Raw genomic sequence first — 16663 nt, forward strand, 5'->3', positions numbered from 1 at the left:
GAGAGTAGGTGGCTGCCACCAGCTCTCAATGGACATTTGCAAAATGCTGGTGAATGACTGGACCCTCCAGGAATACTGCCCTGATCCCAGCCCCAAAACACACCCGAGAAGAGAACACTCAGAGCCCACTGTCCCAAGAGAACTCCCCTCCCCAAAGGGTGACTGAACACGAAGTAGACGGTATATGAAGGCGATGGACAGGGCAGATGGAGTGTTGGCATCACTCTCTTTAGGCACTTGTGTAAGGAATGTAGGCTTTCCAGTGAGCTGCCTCCTCCTAGAGCCCTCCATTCTGTTCTTCAGCTGGGCTGTGCCCATGGGGCACCCCACACTGTAGCCAGCAGGAAAGAAGTAAAGGAAGAGTTACTCAACAGTCCCGATGCCTTCTCCATAATCAATGTTTGTGCTACGTTTTGTGAAGTTGCTGAACAAAGTAGCCAACCAGAACAGAACCTGGGATAGACTGTTTTGCATAGCAAATCTGGGTCTGTACAAAGGCTGCTGGGGAGGGGAAATGGTAGCTCTAACTTCATACGCCCATATTCAGACCGGCCTTCCTCTGGCTGGCCTCCAAGCCTGAGCTAGGTCTAAAGTGTCATGGCTTCATCACCAGATTGGGGCAAGCCCAAGCCCAGGCTCCTCAAAAAGAGGAATTTCCACACTGAAGCTGCAACTCCTCATCCCAAGCAGTGGGACAGGAAAAAATGAACAGGCAAGGAATGAGGAAGCCTTGCTTCAAGGCCAACAGGCCCCAAGCTAGAACCCCCTACTTTTCCAGTTCTGCAACACAGCCAAACCCCATCTCTAGCCAGGAAGACAGGAAAAAAAAAAAAAAAAAAGCCCATGCCACCCACTCACATGCCCTAGTGGGAAATCAGGAAAAATTCATTTGTGTAAACAGAAGCAAAAGGGAGCAGCAAAATTCCCCAGCCTATCCACAGGACACGCTGAAATCTGGGATAAGCCAAAGTGTCAGAGGACAGTCCAGAGGAAGGGAAGATGCACTTGCAGAAAAGAGTGCAGGGCAGTGCAGAAGGGGTGCCTGCAGCAAGAGAAAGATATTATCTGCACAGAGGAAGGGTGGAGACTGAGCCCCACCTTGGGGAGATTAACCACCCCCTACAGAGCCAGGCCAAAGAACAAGTCAGGTACATAGTTCCTTCTGACGGCTCAATGTTTCTGGGATGTAAACTCATTGGGCATGGGAGGGATTTCCAGATTTTGGCAATAGACTCAAGTTATGGTATAAAAATAACATTTAGTTTTTGCTTTTTTTTTTTTTCTTATTTTAGACCTAAGGATCGTTTGTTAAAAGACACCCCAGTTAAAAAATATTGAAACATAAACAGACTTGACCATCAGGGAAAAAAAAAGAAGCCAAGAGTGAGAAATGCTATGAAAGTAACTCCAGACCCAGGCAGGTGGGGAGGAAGCGGGGACAGGAGAAAAGGAGACATAAGTGGAAAGGCCAGAGGCCAGTCACCTCAGCAGCTCCGAGAGACTTGTCATGTCTGAAAGTGCAAATGTCAATGGATTTTAACCATCTTGAGGTGGCGATCTTTTTAAAAGCTCAATGAATATGGAAGTCAACTCCTTCAAATGCAAAATAGCTGGCGCTCTGGCTGGAGGCTTGTTGGGTTAGGGGTATTTCATCCCCACCTACCTCCTTCTCCCACCCCCACCCCACCCCCACCCCCCCCCCAAAATAGGTACAAAAGGTTGCAGTTCTGCAGCATTACCGTTACAGGGAAGGCACTGGTTACCCACCAGCAGGCGGAAGGAAGACAGGGTCGTGTCACTTCAGAGCTAAGTGCCATAGTGCCTTAAGTCTTACTAGGGGCTGGATGTCTGTCAGGGAGAAGGTGTAAGGTGGGGTAGAAAAGGTGGAGAAAGAGGAATAAGGGAAAGAGGAGTGGCAGCTGGGGGAGGGGCAACCAAAACCATTAGCATTAAAAATCTTCCTACAAGCTGGATTCTCAACCCATTAAAACATCTAGTATCCTAAAATATTGATCTGCATCTGGTTTCGTTTTTCTTCTTAAACAAATCTAGACCTTTTCTGATTAAGGCTCCTAAAAAATCCTTCCCTCCTCCCACCCACTTTCTCAAGCCCCTCACTTTCCCATCTAAAGTATCAAACCCAAACCTACCAGCTTTCGTCTGCAGGGCTGCAGAGCCGACCTTACCAAGCTGTCAGGCATGAGTCTTTAGCACTGTGAGTCACATGCGACATCTGTGTGTATGGTGGGCACCAGGGCTGCCTCTCTTGGTCCAGTGGAGTCAGGGCCAGATGTGACAAGATGGGGTGAGGGGTGGAGGGCATGAGGTGAATATCAGAGATTTCTGGCTGGTGGTCTGGCTTACTGGCCCTGTTCCCCACCCTTTCGCCCCCTCTGTAGAGGAAACAAGGCCTTCTGCATTCCTCCCTGCCCCACCTCCCTCCTCCCTGCTTCCTCTGGATTTGGGCGGCACAGCTCTTGGGGCTTGGAAAGCTTTCTTCTATCCAGTGAGGTAACAGCGTTCTGCCTTCAAGCGAAGTACATGGTGCGCAGAGTATCCTGGTGAACCTGCACGGCTTTGGCCAGGGCCTGGGGGTCCCGCCCATTGCTCTGCCCCGATATGTGGCTCCCCTCTCCACTGAAAAGGAAAAATGAAAGAAGTCCTTCCAGGTGAACTGAGCTGCTACTAATTCCTTCCCCCACCCCTAGGATGCCAATTCCCATAACAATTTAAGAGAAAACCCCAACCCAGATTTGGGCTGACAAGCCCAAGGACATCAAATCGGACAATATTCATCTCCTACTACCCAAGGAAAATTGAGAGGGTCTGGTACCAGAGGCTGAAGCAAAAAGGAAGCCAGCCTGATCCCAGGCCTCACCTGTCATGCTCCTTGTCCACTAGGTGGTATCGTGCCCGGAAAGCCACCAAGCGGGCATAGTAGGCAGGTGCTGGAATTGAGACGGAGCGTGTGCATCGTACATAAGTGTGGCACAGCTGGTACGTCAAGATCTGAAGCTCATCCGCTGTGAAACGGTTGTCATCCCAAAGGACATAGTAATGGGATGGTCGGCTGGTGCCCTGGGAAGATAGGAAGGTGAGGGGCCCCAGGTTGGGCAGAGGGGATGGTTGATGATAAGGAACAGGATCACTATTGAGAGTATGGCTGGGTTGGAAGACTCACCCATGAAAAGGCAGACACAAAGCCACCTATGTCATAAAGCACCCATCTTATGGGCAACCTGCCTAAGACGTTCAAAGTGCACTTATGTTCAAGTGCACAAAGGGCTTATTAAGAGAACAATCCTGATTTGAATGCCACTCAGTGAGGAATGATATATTCTAGAGACAGTGGGAATAATCAACTAATCTTTGACCCATTGGAAACCCCAGGACATAGCCCAGCTACCTGGATGCCTGCGTGGCTGCACAGATAGAAGTCAAACTCAAATGGGTGGGTGATGTTGGTGTCCACAGTGGTCCCAGCTGGGATGTTACCACTCTTCCCAATCTGTATAGAGACAAAGACAACCGAGATCCCAAGATCTGCACGACCCTAACTAGGGCCCCGACTCAATTCTAATCTGATTCCATCAGAATCCCAAGAGTAAAGTAGAAGTTGCTGTTCCCAGAGGGTACTGGGAATTGAAATAATAGGCTTCTAAAGTCACACAGACCTGTGTTTAAGTGCTGCTTTCACAATTTATTAGCTGTGTGATCTTAGCAAGTCATTTAACCTTTCTGAGGCTAAACTGGAGATAATAACAGTACCTACCTCACAGGGCTGCTGTGAGGAAGACGCCTTGTACAGTGTCTGGCACATAGGAGAAGTTCAATAAATGGAAGTTCCCTTTCCCTTCTCTGGGAGCTGGTCTATATATGGGGTCTATAGGCCAGGGAGCTAGGAGGAGGGAGATGAAGTATAAGGGAAGGAGGGGAGAAGGGGGAAACAAAGGGAAGGAAGCAGCAGAGCAAGGACCACAAGAGCTAGGGGGAAGAAAGGGGCCAGGGAAGATGGACAGGCCAAGGACTAAATCCCCAGATTTATTTCAAGGGCTTCTTCCGTATTAAGAGAAGGGAGACAAGATAAGGGTATGGGTGGCTTTCTCAATCCCTCACTCACTCGCTCATTCTTGTCAGCACAAAAAAGGCGGGTGTGATGGCGTTTCTGCACCACAATATAAGTGATCCCGGGCTGGTAGTCCTTTTCCAGTTTGATGCAGGCATCACGAATGGCCAGCAGCTCATAGTGGAGGATCTAGGCACAGGGTGAGGAGGGAGACAAAGAGACATACAGCTCCTCTTGAGTTCACACATCTTTCTGAACTAAGGGGTTGCCACTTGTAATACGGCTTTTTATTCAGCCTCTCTTTATAAGCTGACACTCAACGATTAGAGATGATAAGCCCTTCCTACCAAAATCAGCCTTATACAGGCATACCTCAGAGATATTGTGGGTTCAGTTCCAGATCACTACAATAAAGTAAGTCACACAAATTTTCTGGTTTCCCAGTGCATATAAAAGTTATGCTTACACTATGCTATAGCCTATTAAGTGTGCAGTAGCATTATGTCTAAAAAAAAAAAAAAAAAGTACATACCTTAATTAAAAAATACTTTATGGCTAAAAATTGCTAACTATCACCTGAGCCAGTGAGTCGTAGTAGTAACATCAAAGATCACTGATCACAGATCACCATAACAAATATAATAATAATGAAAAAGTTTGAAATATTGCAAGAATTAACAAAATGTGACACAGAGACATGAAGTTAGCAAATGCTGTTGGAAAAATGGTGCCGACAGACTTGCTGGACGCAGGGTTGCCACAAACCTTCAATTTGTAAAAAATGCAGTATCTGCGAAGCACAATAAAGCGAAGTGCAATAAAACGAGGTATGCCTGTAGACAGTTCACATGATATGTTCCTATAAAACCTAGCTGGGAGGCTTAGTATCAGCAGAGAGCACTCACCTGGTTCCTATGTATAATTAGACCTAACATCAAGACACAGAACCAAGGTTCAGAGAGAAATCACAATGCCCAAAGTAAGGCTGAATTTAGGATCAGAAGGAAAATGGAAGTTACCCATGAGCTCTAAGAGCAGACAGGATTGGGACCACCATAGAAGACTAGACACATAGTTCAGAAATGGGTATAGAGGGAGTAGATAAATTCAGTCCTGAAAAAAAGCAGTATTATACAAAAATGGACTAGCTAAAGAAGCCACAGGTGAAAAACCATAGTCAGTAGTTGCCTTGTGGCCTTGGATGTCAGGTATAGGGAGTAAAAATTGTATGGCAAAAGTAAATACAATTTAGAATCAATTAGAACTAGGTTTAAACCCAAGCTTTATCTAATTTTATTACCTTGCAAGTTACTTAACCCCTTTAAGTCTCATTTTCTCCACATTGACTAAAGTTACTAATAAGATCAGCCTCACAAAACTGTTGTGAAGACTAAAACAAATAATTAAGTAAAAACATAAAAAACCTAGTAGTGGCTTAATAACTGCTGACTGCTTTGCTTATTAAGCAGTTTGAATTTTAACCCCAGGCTATGTGAGGTCACTAGACATCTCTAAACAGACATGTTATGATAAATGCATCTGGTATTTTAGGAAACACTGTATGACTTGGAGGAAATTGAGCATAATGGTTAAGAGCATGAACTTTGGAATCTAACCAATTTGTTTGAATCCCAGCTCTACCACTTATTAGCCTGGATGACACTGAAGAAATCATTTAACATTTTCAAGCCTCAGTTTCATCATCTATCAAGTGGAATAATAATTATTTCATAGGGTTATTGTAAGCATTAAATAGAATACATACAAAGTGCTTAGCTCAGTTTACGGCACATAAGAGGTACCCAATAAATGGTAGTTATATTACTATGTATTAAATGGTAGTCAAGGAGACCAGTTCAGTACACTAATCTAAACAACAGAATATGAAGGCTTAGCAGGGAGAAAGAATAGGAGGAACATCGTGAAGGTCAGTAGCAGTGATTCTCAAAGTGTGGTCTCCAGACCAGCAGCATCACCTAAGAACCTGTCAGAACTACAAATTTTAGGGCCCCATCCTAGACTCACTAAAGCAGAAATTCTAAGGGTAGAGCTCTGCAAACTACTTTAATAAGCCCTCCAAAAGATTTTGATGGATGCTAAAGTTTGAGAACCACTGGTCTAAAGAATCAGTCTTCAACAAGGACCAACTAGTAAAAAGGCACTGAGGGTCTTTTATTACAAGAAGAAAGGTCTATCAGTGATTGTACAGGCCATCTCTCAATTGTGATCTCTGCTTCCAAGACTACTCCATTAAGCAAACCTAAGTAGTAGCACCTCCCAGTGTCAACAGCTCAGAAAAGACAGCAGTACCCTCTGCTACCATCAGGCCCCTTGGCCTCAATGTGAAGGTTTTCTTGACCTATTGTGGGCCCTACCTGGGGGAGCTGGCCTTCAGGAACCCCATCTCGGTAGAAGATGATGCGGGTAGGCTTGAAGCGGGTGGACTTGTAGAACTGGATGAGCAGCTCACGTACCATGTAGGATAAGTCTTCAATGATCTCCTGCCGTGGTCGCTGCACCCGCACAGTAGCACAGTAACGGCTGGGGTGGGCATCCATACTGCCTACCACCTGATAACCAAAGAGGCAGGATCAGCTCCCAGAACCTCCACCCTCCCAACACTGTTAGGTTCTGGGTTTGGGGAAAGGCCTCTTAGCAAAACAACTATGCAACTGAATGAGGTTTTTTGGATTCAATAAGCCCTGGTTCAATCTCTGTTCTATCACACATGTGGAAGTTACTTAACCCACGTGATCATCTTGTTCCTCCTCTGAAATGGAGATAAGAATACCACCTAGTTGCAGTGCTGTTGTAGCACATATAAGTCATCTTGCACAGGGCCTAACCCACAGTAGGTACTTGATAAGTTTGATTTCCCTACTCCTTGCAGAGGGGCATGTGAAGGTTTGGCACTACTAGCTCAAAGAGTGACCTCATTCAAAAACAAGTTTATCTTTTTTTCAATTCAAGTGCTAATCTACGCTAGGAACCATAGTGAAGAGTGTTCTTGTGGGTGGTGGGAATAACATCATTTTCTAAGGGGACAATAGCCAAAGCCTACTAGGATGGATGGCCACAAGGAAATTAAAGATAAGCATAGTATAGGGTTCCCCACATTTACTGAGATAGGCCCAGTCTGCCTAGAGAAACTTGAGGGTTGAAGAAAGAGAAGTGGGAAAGAAGGCCTGGTCCCTTTAGCCAATTCAGAAGCCCCTATGAGACAGGGAGCAAAGATGTCAGGAGAGGGATTGGAGAGCTATCTAATCTACTAGGTGGATCAGGGGTAGGGATGGGGAAGAGTAAAGGACAATCGCAGCAACTAAGTAACTCCCTTAAGAGGGATTTCAGAGAAGAGGTAAGTTCGTTCCCATATTCCAAAAGTGGGCACAGAGAGAGAGAGGGAAACTCGAACACAGAACAAAAGTGATGGAGACAGGGCCAAGTCTCTGGCCACAGCCTACACTCTCACTGCTCTCTCTCTGAAAAGAAAATGCCATGCAGAGTTAGTTTTATTAAGAAACCAAGGGAGTGGTTAATGGGGATGATCAGCTGAAATAAAAAGATCTTCTGAAGGGTCAAGCACCAGAGCTGAGGGAAGGAAATCATGTGTAATCTTGGGGGCTCAGAGCTAAGAGAAGAACCTTATGAGGAAGTTGGAAAGTATCACTCACTGCTGTGATAGAAGGTTTTTTCCCATCCCCTGCTGGGGGGTGTGTAACATCTGCTCCCAGGAATATCACTGGTTGTTGAAAGACAGCAGAGCTAAACAAGGAAGAGAAAACAAATGGTGAGGAGTTGGGTCTTCTCTTCCTGGCACCATCTAGCACCCACTTTGGTCCTCTCTCCCTTGTGTGTGATTCACTTGGCCTGGACAGGGTCCTATTGTTTCATCAATCACCAGTATGGTACCTTGCTTGACAAGGGCAAGTGGGCAATAGAGTTCATACCGTTGGTGTGGAACTAGGATGTTGTTAATGCCACCAAGTTTGACATTGATCTTCAGGCAAAGGTTGGACAGAGTCTGAGGCGAGGTCTTGACCACATTCTTCACTTGCACACACTGTGTAGCCATTCCCAAGAGTGTATCTCCAACACGTTTCACTTCAGCTATGAGCAGGGAGAGAAATGATTAGTGCATTCAACAAATATTTACTGAATGCCTCCTAGATGCCAGGAAGTATATGAGGTGCTAGGGAACACAATGATGACCAGAAACACACAGGGTCCCTACTCTTATAGTGCTTACTATCCAGTGACTAATTTTAAAAATCATGAAAAGTATAACAATGATAAATGCTACAACAGAAAACTTCATGGAGCTATGACAGCATATAACGTGGGGGTAATAACGTAGTCAGGAAAGGATTCTTGAGTAAGTAATGACTGAACTGAAATCTAAAGGTAGAAGAGAACTTAGAAGGGAGAGGGAATATGGGAAAGAGCATTCCACGCAGAGGGAAGAGCGTGCAAAAATGTACTCTGATAGGAGAAAGCAACATACATTTGAGAAACTGAAAGGCCAAAGTAACTACAAAGGAGAATAAAGGAACCACAGTGTGAGAGAAATGTGGTCATTAGACCGATCTAGGGAAGAAATGAGGGTAGCTTAAGAAGGCAGCTGTCAAGATGGAAAGAAACAGATTCAAGACACTATATACGTAAGGGAAAATAATTTTTATGGATAACCTCTGAGTTTCTAGATTTTTATAATAGAATAGATAGATCATAAGTTCTTTTTGAGACATTTTTAGTTTGAAGTGTTTTTTGGTCATCCCAGTGAGGATATCCATCAGGCAACTGAGTATAGTAGTTGGAAGTTCAGGAGTAGTCTGAAATGGAGATGTAAATTTATGAGATATTTAGGCACAGGCAGTAATTGAAAACATGATCTTGAGATCACCAAGGAAGAGAACAGAGTGAAAGGAGAAGAGGGCTTAGACCTGTATCTTTGAACTCACAATACTTGCAGAACAGGAAGATGATGAGTCTGCAAAGGACAAAAATTCAGAGAACCAAGAGAAAGATCAAGACAGTATTATATCATGAATGCCAGGGAAGAAAGAGTGTTTCAAGAAGGAGCAAGTGTTCAACTAAGTCAAATGCTGCTAAGAGATTGGTAAAATGAGGACCAGAATTTTGTGATAGTGAGGCAAAAATTAATGTATAGAGGCAAAAACTGTTTTTGGTAATACAAAGTACCAAGGAGGAGATGTAGGATCAATGAACGGTATGATATGTTTTCAATGGGAGAGATTTGAGAATGTTTAAAAAGCTAAAGGGATCATTTCTACTTCCAAGAGATAAAGTTAGAGGCAAACCAGTGTCTCTGCACATAACATTCAGAAAAGCCAAATAAAATATAGAAATCATCTTTTTGTAGGCAGCAGAGAAGTGCTAAGACAAGAACTGGAAGAGTTAACACTGCAGAGAGGGAGAGAATCTCACAGAGGTGAGCCATCTGCTGCAGCTGCTTTTGCCCTGGGTACATTTGCTGATTCGAGGTGTGGGCAGGAGGCTGAGATTCTAGGCTTTGCACCAAAAGAGGAACCACTGCCAAGGGACAGAGAAAGCAACAGTTTCTGGCGAACACAGGCTAGTTCTAAATGTGAAAGGTTAAAAAAAAACATTTAAAAGAAAACACAGACTAGTATCTTCATGACCTTGGGATTTCCTAAACAGGACTCAGAAAGTACTAGCCATAAAGGAAAAATATTGATAAATAGGACTACATTAAAATTTTAAATTTCTGTTCAACAAAAGAACCCATTAAGAAAGTAAAAAGGCAAGCCACAGATATGTATAATACATATAAATTTAAATAAAGGAATTATAAAGAACATCTATAAATCAATAAGAGAAAGGTTGTGAAGCCAGTAACAAAAGGAAAAGACTTGAGCAGCCACTTCTCAAAAGAGGCTCGTGAAACAGCCAATAAAAATATAAAAAGATACTCAACTTTATCAATCACCAGAGAATTCAAATTAAAGCAAAATGCAGTATCACTAAACACCCATAAGAATGGCTAAAATGAAAGCGACAATACCAAGTTTGGTAAGGATATAAATAACTACAACTCTCATTTGCTGCTGTTGGAAGTATACATTTGTACACTTAAAATCCCTCCTAGTTACACACCCAATAGAAATGGGCACATATGTTCAAAGGACATGTACAAGAATGTTCACTGAAGCATTATTTATAATAGTAAAAACTGGAACCAACCCAAATATGTCCATTAACAGTAGAATGTATAAATACATGTAAATTGTGTTATCATATAATGGAAAAATTGTAGCAAACTACAGCTAAACAAACATGGATAAATCTTACAAACATAATGTTGAGTGAAAGAAGCCAGACACAAAAAAAGGTACATGGTATATGACTCCATTTATATAAAGTTCAAAGACAGTCAAAACTAATCTATGGTGTTAGAAGCCAAAATAATAGTGGTTAACACTGATGGGGAGTTGTAGTGATTGGTAGCCTGGGATTGTGGTAATGTTCTACTATCAGAACTAGGTACTGGTTACCTTGCTATGACATTTTGTGAGAATTAATTGACTGGACACAAAAGATCTCTATATGTATATTGTACTTCAATAAAAAGTTTACATTAAAAAAATTGTACCAGTTTAGTGGAGGAAGGAGTTAAAAATACTAAGGACAGGATGAGGTATGGTAGCAGATTAGAACTGGACAAATGTGACACTATCCTTTTACACTCTCAGGGCAGTCACAATGCATGTGGACCTTGCTTTGACCATCACTTGGCCTACCAGGAAGGAGGATGAAGGATCTTTAAAAGAATCTGACTGTTCCTCTTATCTGCAGGCTTAATTCCTAGGCAATGCCCCCATTACCTAAGTGGTATTCGATATAATCAAAGAACAGCATGTAAGTGGAAGAAACCCAAGGTCCTAATCAAGGTATGAGACTGGAGAGAGGTATAACATGACTGAGCCCAGGGAAGGGAAAATTTTCTGAGTAAGCACTGACTTCTCCAAGCATGCCGCACTATACTCCACATGCAGGCCAGAAACACTGGATTCTCCCTTTATGGAGGAAACCAGAAACATGGATAATTATTCAAGGCAGTTCTCCTAAAAAGCATCCGATAAATCATTAAGAAAAAGGTAGTGAAGCCAATAAAAAAGGAAAAGACTTGAGCAGGCACTTCTCCAAAGAGGCTAGTGAAACAGCCAATAGAAATATAAAAAGACACTCCACTTTATCGATCACAAGGGACATCAATTTATGGCCCAAGAGAGACATGGATTGGAGGTCAACCAACTTCCATAAGTATTGAGTATCATGTGAGTGGAAGGCTCTACCTTGGGTATATATGTGCAGAGGGAAGAAGGTTTCAGAGCAGAATCAGATCCACTCCATGCTCAAAACAATATCAAACAAGACCGTAATTGATCAGCAGCCTGATACAATTTCTAGAGGAATCCAAAAAGAGACGAGTTAATCCTGTAGGTAGGATGACAAGAGAAAGCTTCCAGGAATAAGTACATTTAAACTAGCATTTCAAGGATAGAGAGAATTTTAAGGGCAAGGTGGGGGATAAAAAGAGTACTTAGATATTCTAGGCAAAGGCAAATGATGTAAGCAAAACCAGAGACTAGACAGCAGAGACAAGGAATAAGCATTTAGAGCACCTACTATGTCACAGGCACTGTGTTAGATGCTGCCTTTTATATAATTAATTAATGAGGCTGAGAAAGGTTAGGTAATTTGCCTAAGACAGTAAACTGGCATAGCCAGGATTAAAATCCAGTTCTATCTAATTCCAGAACAAGTGATCTTTCTGGTATGTGTGGCAAAGGGAACAGTACATGAAGCTGAAAAGGTTAAACTAAGATCAGGGCCCTAAAAAACTTTTATTCTGTGAATGGGGGCTAATGAAGGTTTTTTTTTTTCTTTGAGAGTACAATCACAAAAAGTCTCATCCAGTAACCTATACAAGAAAGATTTAAGAAGAAATGTTAGAACTAAATTGAGAAGAGTGGGTGGAGAGCAGGGAATACATCTTAATACTGTAAAAAAGAGCATTAGAGGTGAGGCAAAGAGAAGACAGACTGTCCCCAAAGTCTGGATGAAGGTACCCAGAAGCAATTGTGATGCCAACACAGAAGAGAAAAGTAAAGAGAAGGGCTTACTGGTAGACAGAGGAGACAAGTTACTAAAGAGATGGTTCACCAAAACACTTTGTAAGAGCAGACAGCACATCTGTTTTATCCACCAATGTATTCGGGATCTAGCAGTGTTTCTTTTCACACACAGTAGGTGATCAATAAACTCTTGTGGAAGGGAGATAGGTCAAAGGGAGAGATCGGAACTGCAAAGAGGTCAAGGGTGGAATCAAGATTTTAATAATACAATATAACATACAGTAACAATAGTTGATCACTGAAACAACTGAAATGGATGAGAATTTCACTAGAATGAAAAGGCAGAGAGGGCAGAGTACAGAAATCTGGAAAATGCCAGGCATTCCTGGTAATGACAAAAACAATTAAGGAGAGACAGGAGAAAATATCAAGAAGTCAAGAAGAGAAAGGTCATTGGTGACCCTCTACAGAGGAGGTTTAGGAGAATGGCAGAGGTAAAATAAATGAAAAAGGCTAAGGAGTAAGTGGCTGGTGAGGAAGTGGGGGTAGAAAATGTAGAGAACTCATTTAAAAACGCTGATGAAGAAAAACAAGAAAATAGGAAGAAAAAAGCTAAAGGAGATGGCATGACTGTGGTAATGTGCTCTAGCGTGGGGGATCTAAAGATGTTTGAGGGTTCAAGGGTCCCAAAGGTAAAAGGATGGAATAGAAACAAGAGCACATGTGGGTTCAGTAAGATAAAAGCAGAGACACCTCTTCCTTTGAAGAGGAGAGGTGGAGAAGGAAAAAAAGAGTAAGAGAAAAGCACTGAGTCAGAGATGTATATAGTCATTCTCATTCTGAAAAGAGAGGAAAAGAGAGGGAAAGCTTCTCAAAAAGTCTACATCATTCCCAGCAGTGGAACACCAACAGAACCACCACAAATTCTGCTTGGGTGTGCTGCCCTATGTCCTGACAGACAATGCACTCCTAAGAATAGGAATCTGGACTGACCCATCTCTGTATCCGGCTCAGCTTAGCCTGGCATACACACCAGCACACAGAGGACCCCGGTAAATGTCACTGGGAGGAACTGTGAGCAGGTAAACAGGACCAGAGATGACTAACTGGCTCATATAGGCTAATATTTCTCCTCTAAGAAGAGCACTGACGCTAAGGAACAGCTCTGGCTAGAGCCAAGAATCCACACTGAGTCGGCCCTAGGATCTTCCAGGGAGCTACCCTGAGAAGAGTCCTATCATCGTAATCACTGTCCCAACAGAACTGTACCATACACTGGCGTCTTCCCTGGCAGGATGACGATAATGAGCTGCAGCCCTGAGTAGGTGTTCTTGAGATGCCGGAACATGGGCTCCACGCTGTCTGCCCCCTGCGCATATTTGCAGAAGCAAGGCTGGCCCTGGATGGGCATCCCTGCATCCTTGGAAATCTTCCGCAGCTGGTCTGTGAAGTTCCTGCAGCACAAGTATGGTCATGACAGGAGGCAGGTAAGTCCCACTTTAATACCTCTAACCAAATGCCTCCATCTTAGGGGCCTAGCACTATGACAGGCACTGACAGATTCTAAGATGAATGAGACATCATCACATCTAGTGTAAAGAGCACATTTACAGTTGGATAGGACAAGACAGAGCTTGCTAAGTGTTCAATGGTACAAGCAGAGAGCTGAGGGAGCCCAGAGAAGGGACCTGTGGGAATTCTCAAAGTCCCCCCATGTTGTCCCATTCAAGCAGCTGATTCCTATGTTTTAAGTCTACAGCAATAGGAAGATGCCCAAGAGGAAGGCCTCTTGGCTCAAATTAAAATAAATAAGGTTCCAACAGTGATCAGAGCACAGGAGATGCTCAGAAAAAAATGAGCTCCCTCCTCCCCTACTGGTTCTTTGAAGCCTGAGAGCAAATAATTAAACAAGCGTCTTTCTTTTGGCTTTAGAGCTTTACCCTAGGAAAGGAAGACAAAGCTGGAAGAGAGGGTTCACATGCAATAGATTAAAAAAAAAAATCGAGCTACATAAATATAATGACAGACTGAAAGGAGCAGCAGGAAATTCAATTTGTGAAAGTCCTGCATTTAGATTAAAAGCAACAATGTACAAATAGAGAACAAAAGCAATTGTTTAGGGGATGTTATTATATAGCATATAAATATCAATAAGATGGATTCAAAAGCCTATACAGTGAGGAAATACATTTTTTACTTATTTAGTTAAAAAGAAAAAAAAAACATAAGATTAATACAGTACAACACTGCTGTATAAAATTTTAAATCACCTATATACATATAGGTATATAAAATACATAAATTGGGTAGGAAGGTTATAATAATTCATGACAGTGACTGCATCAGAAAGGAGGAACGGGACTAGAATGGAGGATATAAAGGAATGTCAAATTTATCTTTAATATTTTATTTAGTTTTTAAAAAGCATAAAATAAATATGACAATACTCTGGATGATGGACACATGGATGTTTTCCATATTATTCTATTTTAAAAAATTTTTTCAAATAAACATTAGAATAAAAAATACAACCTATTATTTCATGTAAATAAGAGCCAGGGCTCTGATGGACAACTAACAGTGTTTCTTCCATTTCTCTGCTTTGTATACAACTACAGTATAGCTATTAAAAAAGCCAATGTGTTACCAGATTCCATCAATAAGTGGGTCTCTACTTCAAGGAAAGTGGTTTTCCCTATCTTCTATTACCAGATCACACTTGGGATATTATGTCCAGTGCTGGGGGCCACGAAGTGTTTAGAGAACTCTAGGATGGAGAAAGTCTTAAAATCCTGTCCTAAAAGTGATACAGCTGAGGTAACAGGGCTTCTTTAGCCAGAAGAAAATTCTGAGGGTTGACCCTAGGACTCCCTTATACCTCCCCAATTACCAATTTCTCCACCTCATCTCTTCCCCTTTTGTCTCAGTGGAAAGGATGGCTTTTCCTGTGCTTTGGATCCCATTCCCTCATACACATGTAGGAACTTTGTTCTATTTCCTTTCTAGTTTCTCTGGGTTCTATTTTCAGCCTCTGTTCACTATGCACATTCTCCCTGGACAATCTCATCCACTGCCACAGCCAAAAACTCTCAAATCTTAATCTTTAGCCCAGAACCATACATGCAACTGGGTACCCTGACCCAGGTGTACAAGTCACATTTTTACTCCCTGAATCTAGGGATCATTGCAAGAAGGGGTTGTCTGATGAACTGACTCCTTCCAACTCTGAGATTCTAGGTTTATCAGTTTCTGTACCCCAAAATATCCAAAACAGCAAATTGCTTCTCAAAAGAATGGGACAGGGGAAGGACACGGGAATGAGAGAGAAACACACCAAGAGTGGAGCTACCAACAATGTGACACAAAGGCACAGAGCTGAGAGCCTTTCTAATATTGGTTAAGGACCAGCCTTCCAAAGCGTGGCCAAGGCTAAGAGCAGCCTGGCCTACATGGGGCTAAAATCCCAAGAACCCAGGAAAGGAGACAAGAGGAACACATTTAAGAGAAACTATAATTGTGTGGAAGTAGTTATGTATCTGTGAGGGTAGGAGGGCCAGAGTCTCCATATTCATCAGGGGCTGCTGTAACTAATTCTTATGAAAATCCCAAGGCCAGCTGAACCCCCCAGGGCACACATCTCTACTAATTCTCATCACTGCCCGAAGTGGTCAGCTACACTGATTCTTTCTCAGCCCCAGAGTGCACTGACCTTACTCCAGATCCAGAGAAAAAAAAAAGCTACCACTTCAAAAGACTGCAGGAACACTGAACTGTACACTTTAAATGGGTAAATTTTGTGGTATTTGAAAAATATCTCAATAAAGCTGTTTTAAAAAAAGAAGACTGCAGGGGAAGGGTTGGTGACTTCTTCACTTACTTATTCACTCATTCAAGACCATTACTCCCCTAACCTGTTCCTTTAAACCATTTGGCTATATCACTTTCTTGATTGCTGTCATCTACTCCCAGCCACTCAGCCACAGGTGGCTCAGAGGCCCTTACAATTCATGTTCACCTAATTCAGGTCACTTGGACCCGACTGAACAAATTCTGTGCACAGGAAAGGACAGCTCAGAGTACCAGCTGAACTTTTATTTCCAATTAGGAATATAAGCTTTGAAACCTCAGAACTGATTTGATCCCAATCTGACACTTTCTTGATATGCAAACCTTGTACAAGTTACTTAACCTCTTTGAGCCTCAGTCTCCTGAAAATGGAAATACCACCACCTACTCACTGTGAAGATGAAATAAGAGAACATAAAATTAGGTACAATGTTGGCACAAACATTATAGTCATCACTACTACTGTTTACCACCCATGTTAATAATTGTAACAATAAAATAATTCAGGTCTCCCTTAGGAGATTCATGTCCTGAAATCATCATCTCTGACACAGATATGGCTCCTTATCAAGACTCCTGACCACAGATGGACAGAAAAGAAGCAGGCAGAAGTGTGAGCCAGACAGCACAGGGG

At 42.6% G+C, this 16663-nt stretch overlaps 1 protein-coding gene across 3 annotated transcripts in view; it reads right to left on the bottom strand.

Annotated features, from left to right (window-relative positions):
• Nucleotides 1-1705: 1705 nt before the first annotated feature.
• LOC133088747 (protein argonaute-1) overlaps nt 1706-16663 on the bottom strand; it is a 30639-nt gene continuing 15681 nt past the window's right edge. For 2 of the 3 annotated variants that reach the window (XM_061186797.1, XM_061186799.1), the window contains 8 exons: nt 13453-13637; nt 8014-8173; nt 7738-7828; nt 6442-6636; nt 4121-4255; nt 3407-3508; nt 2879-3078; nt 1706-2637 (listed from right to left, as the gene is read on the bottom strand). In XM_061186797.1, the coding sequence (XP_061042780.1) occupies nt 2529-2637; nt 2879-3078; nt 3407-3508; nt 4121-4255; nt 6442-6636; nt 7738-7828; nt 8014-8173; nt 13453-13637 (1177 nt within the window). In that variant the 3' untranslated portion in view covers nt 1706-2528. The remainder of the gene's footprint in view (nt 2638-2878; nt 3079-3406; nt 3509-4120; nt 4256-6441; nt 6637-7737; nt 7829-8013; nt 8174-13452; nt 13638-16663) is intronic. The other variant, XM_061186798.1, reaches the window with a different exon arrangement.

This window comes from Eubalaena glacialis, chromosome 3 (assembly GCF_028564815.1).
Source record: "Eubalaena glacialis isolate mEubGla1 chromosome 3, mEubGla1.1.hap2.+ XY, whole genome shotgun sequence".
In the NCBI taxonomy this organism is placed as follows: domain Eukaryota; kingdom Metazoa; phylum Chordata; class Mammalia; order Artiodactyla; family Balaenidae; genus Eubalaena; species Eubalaena glacialis.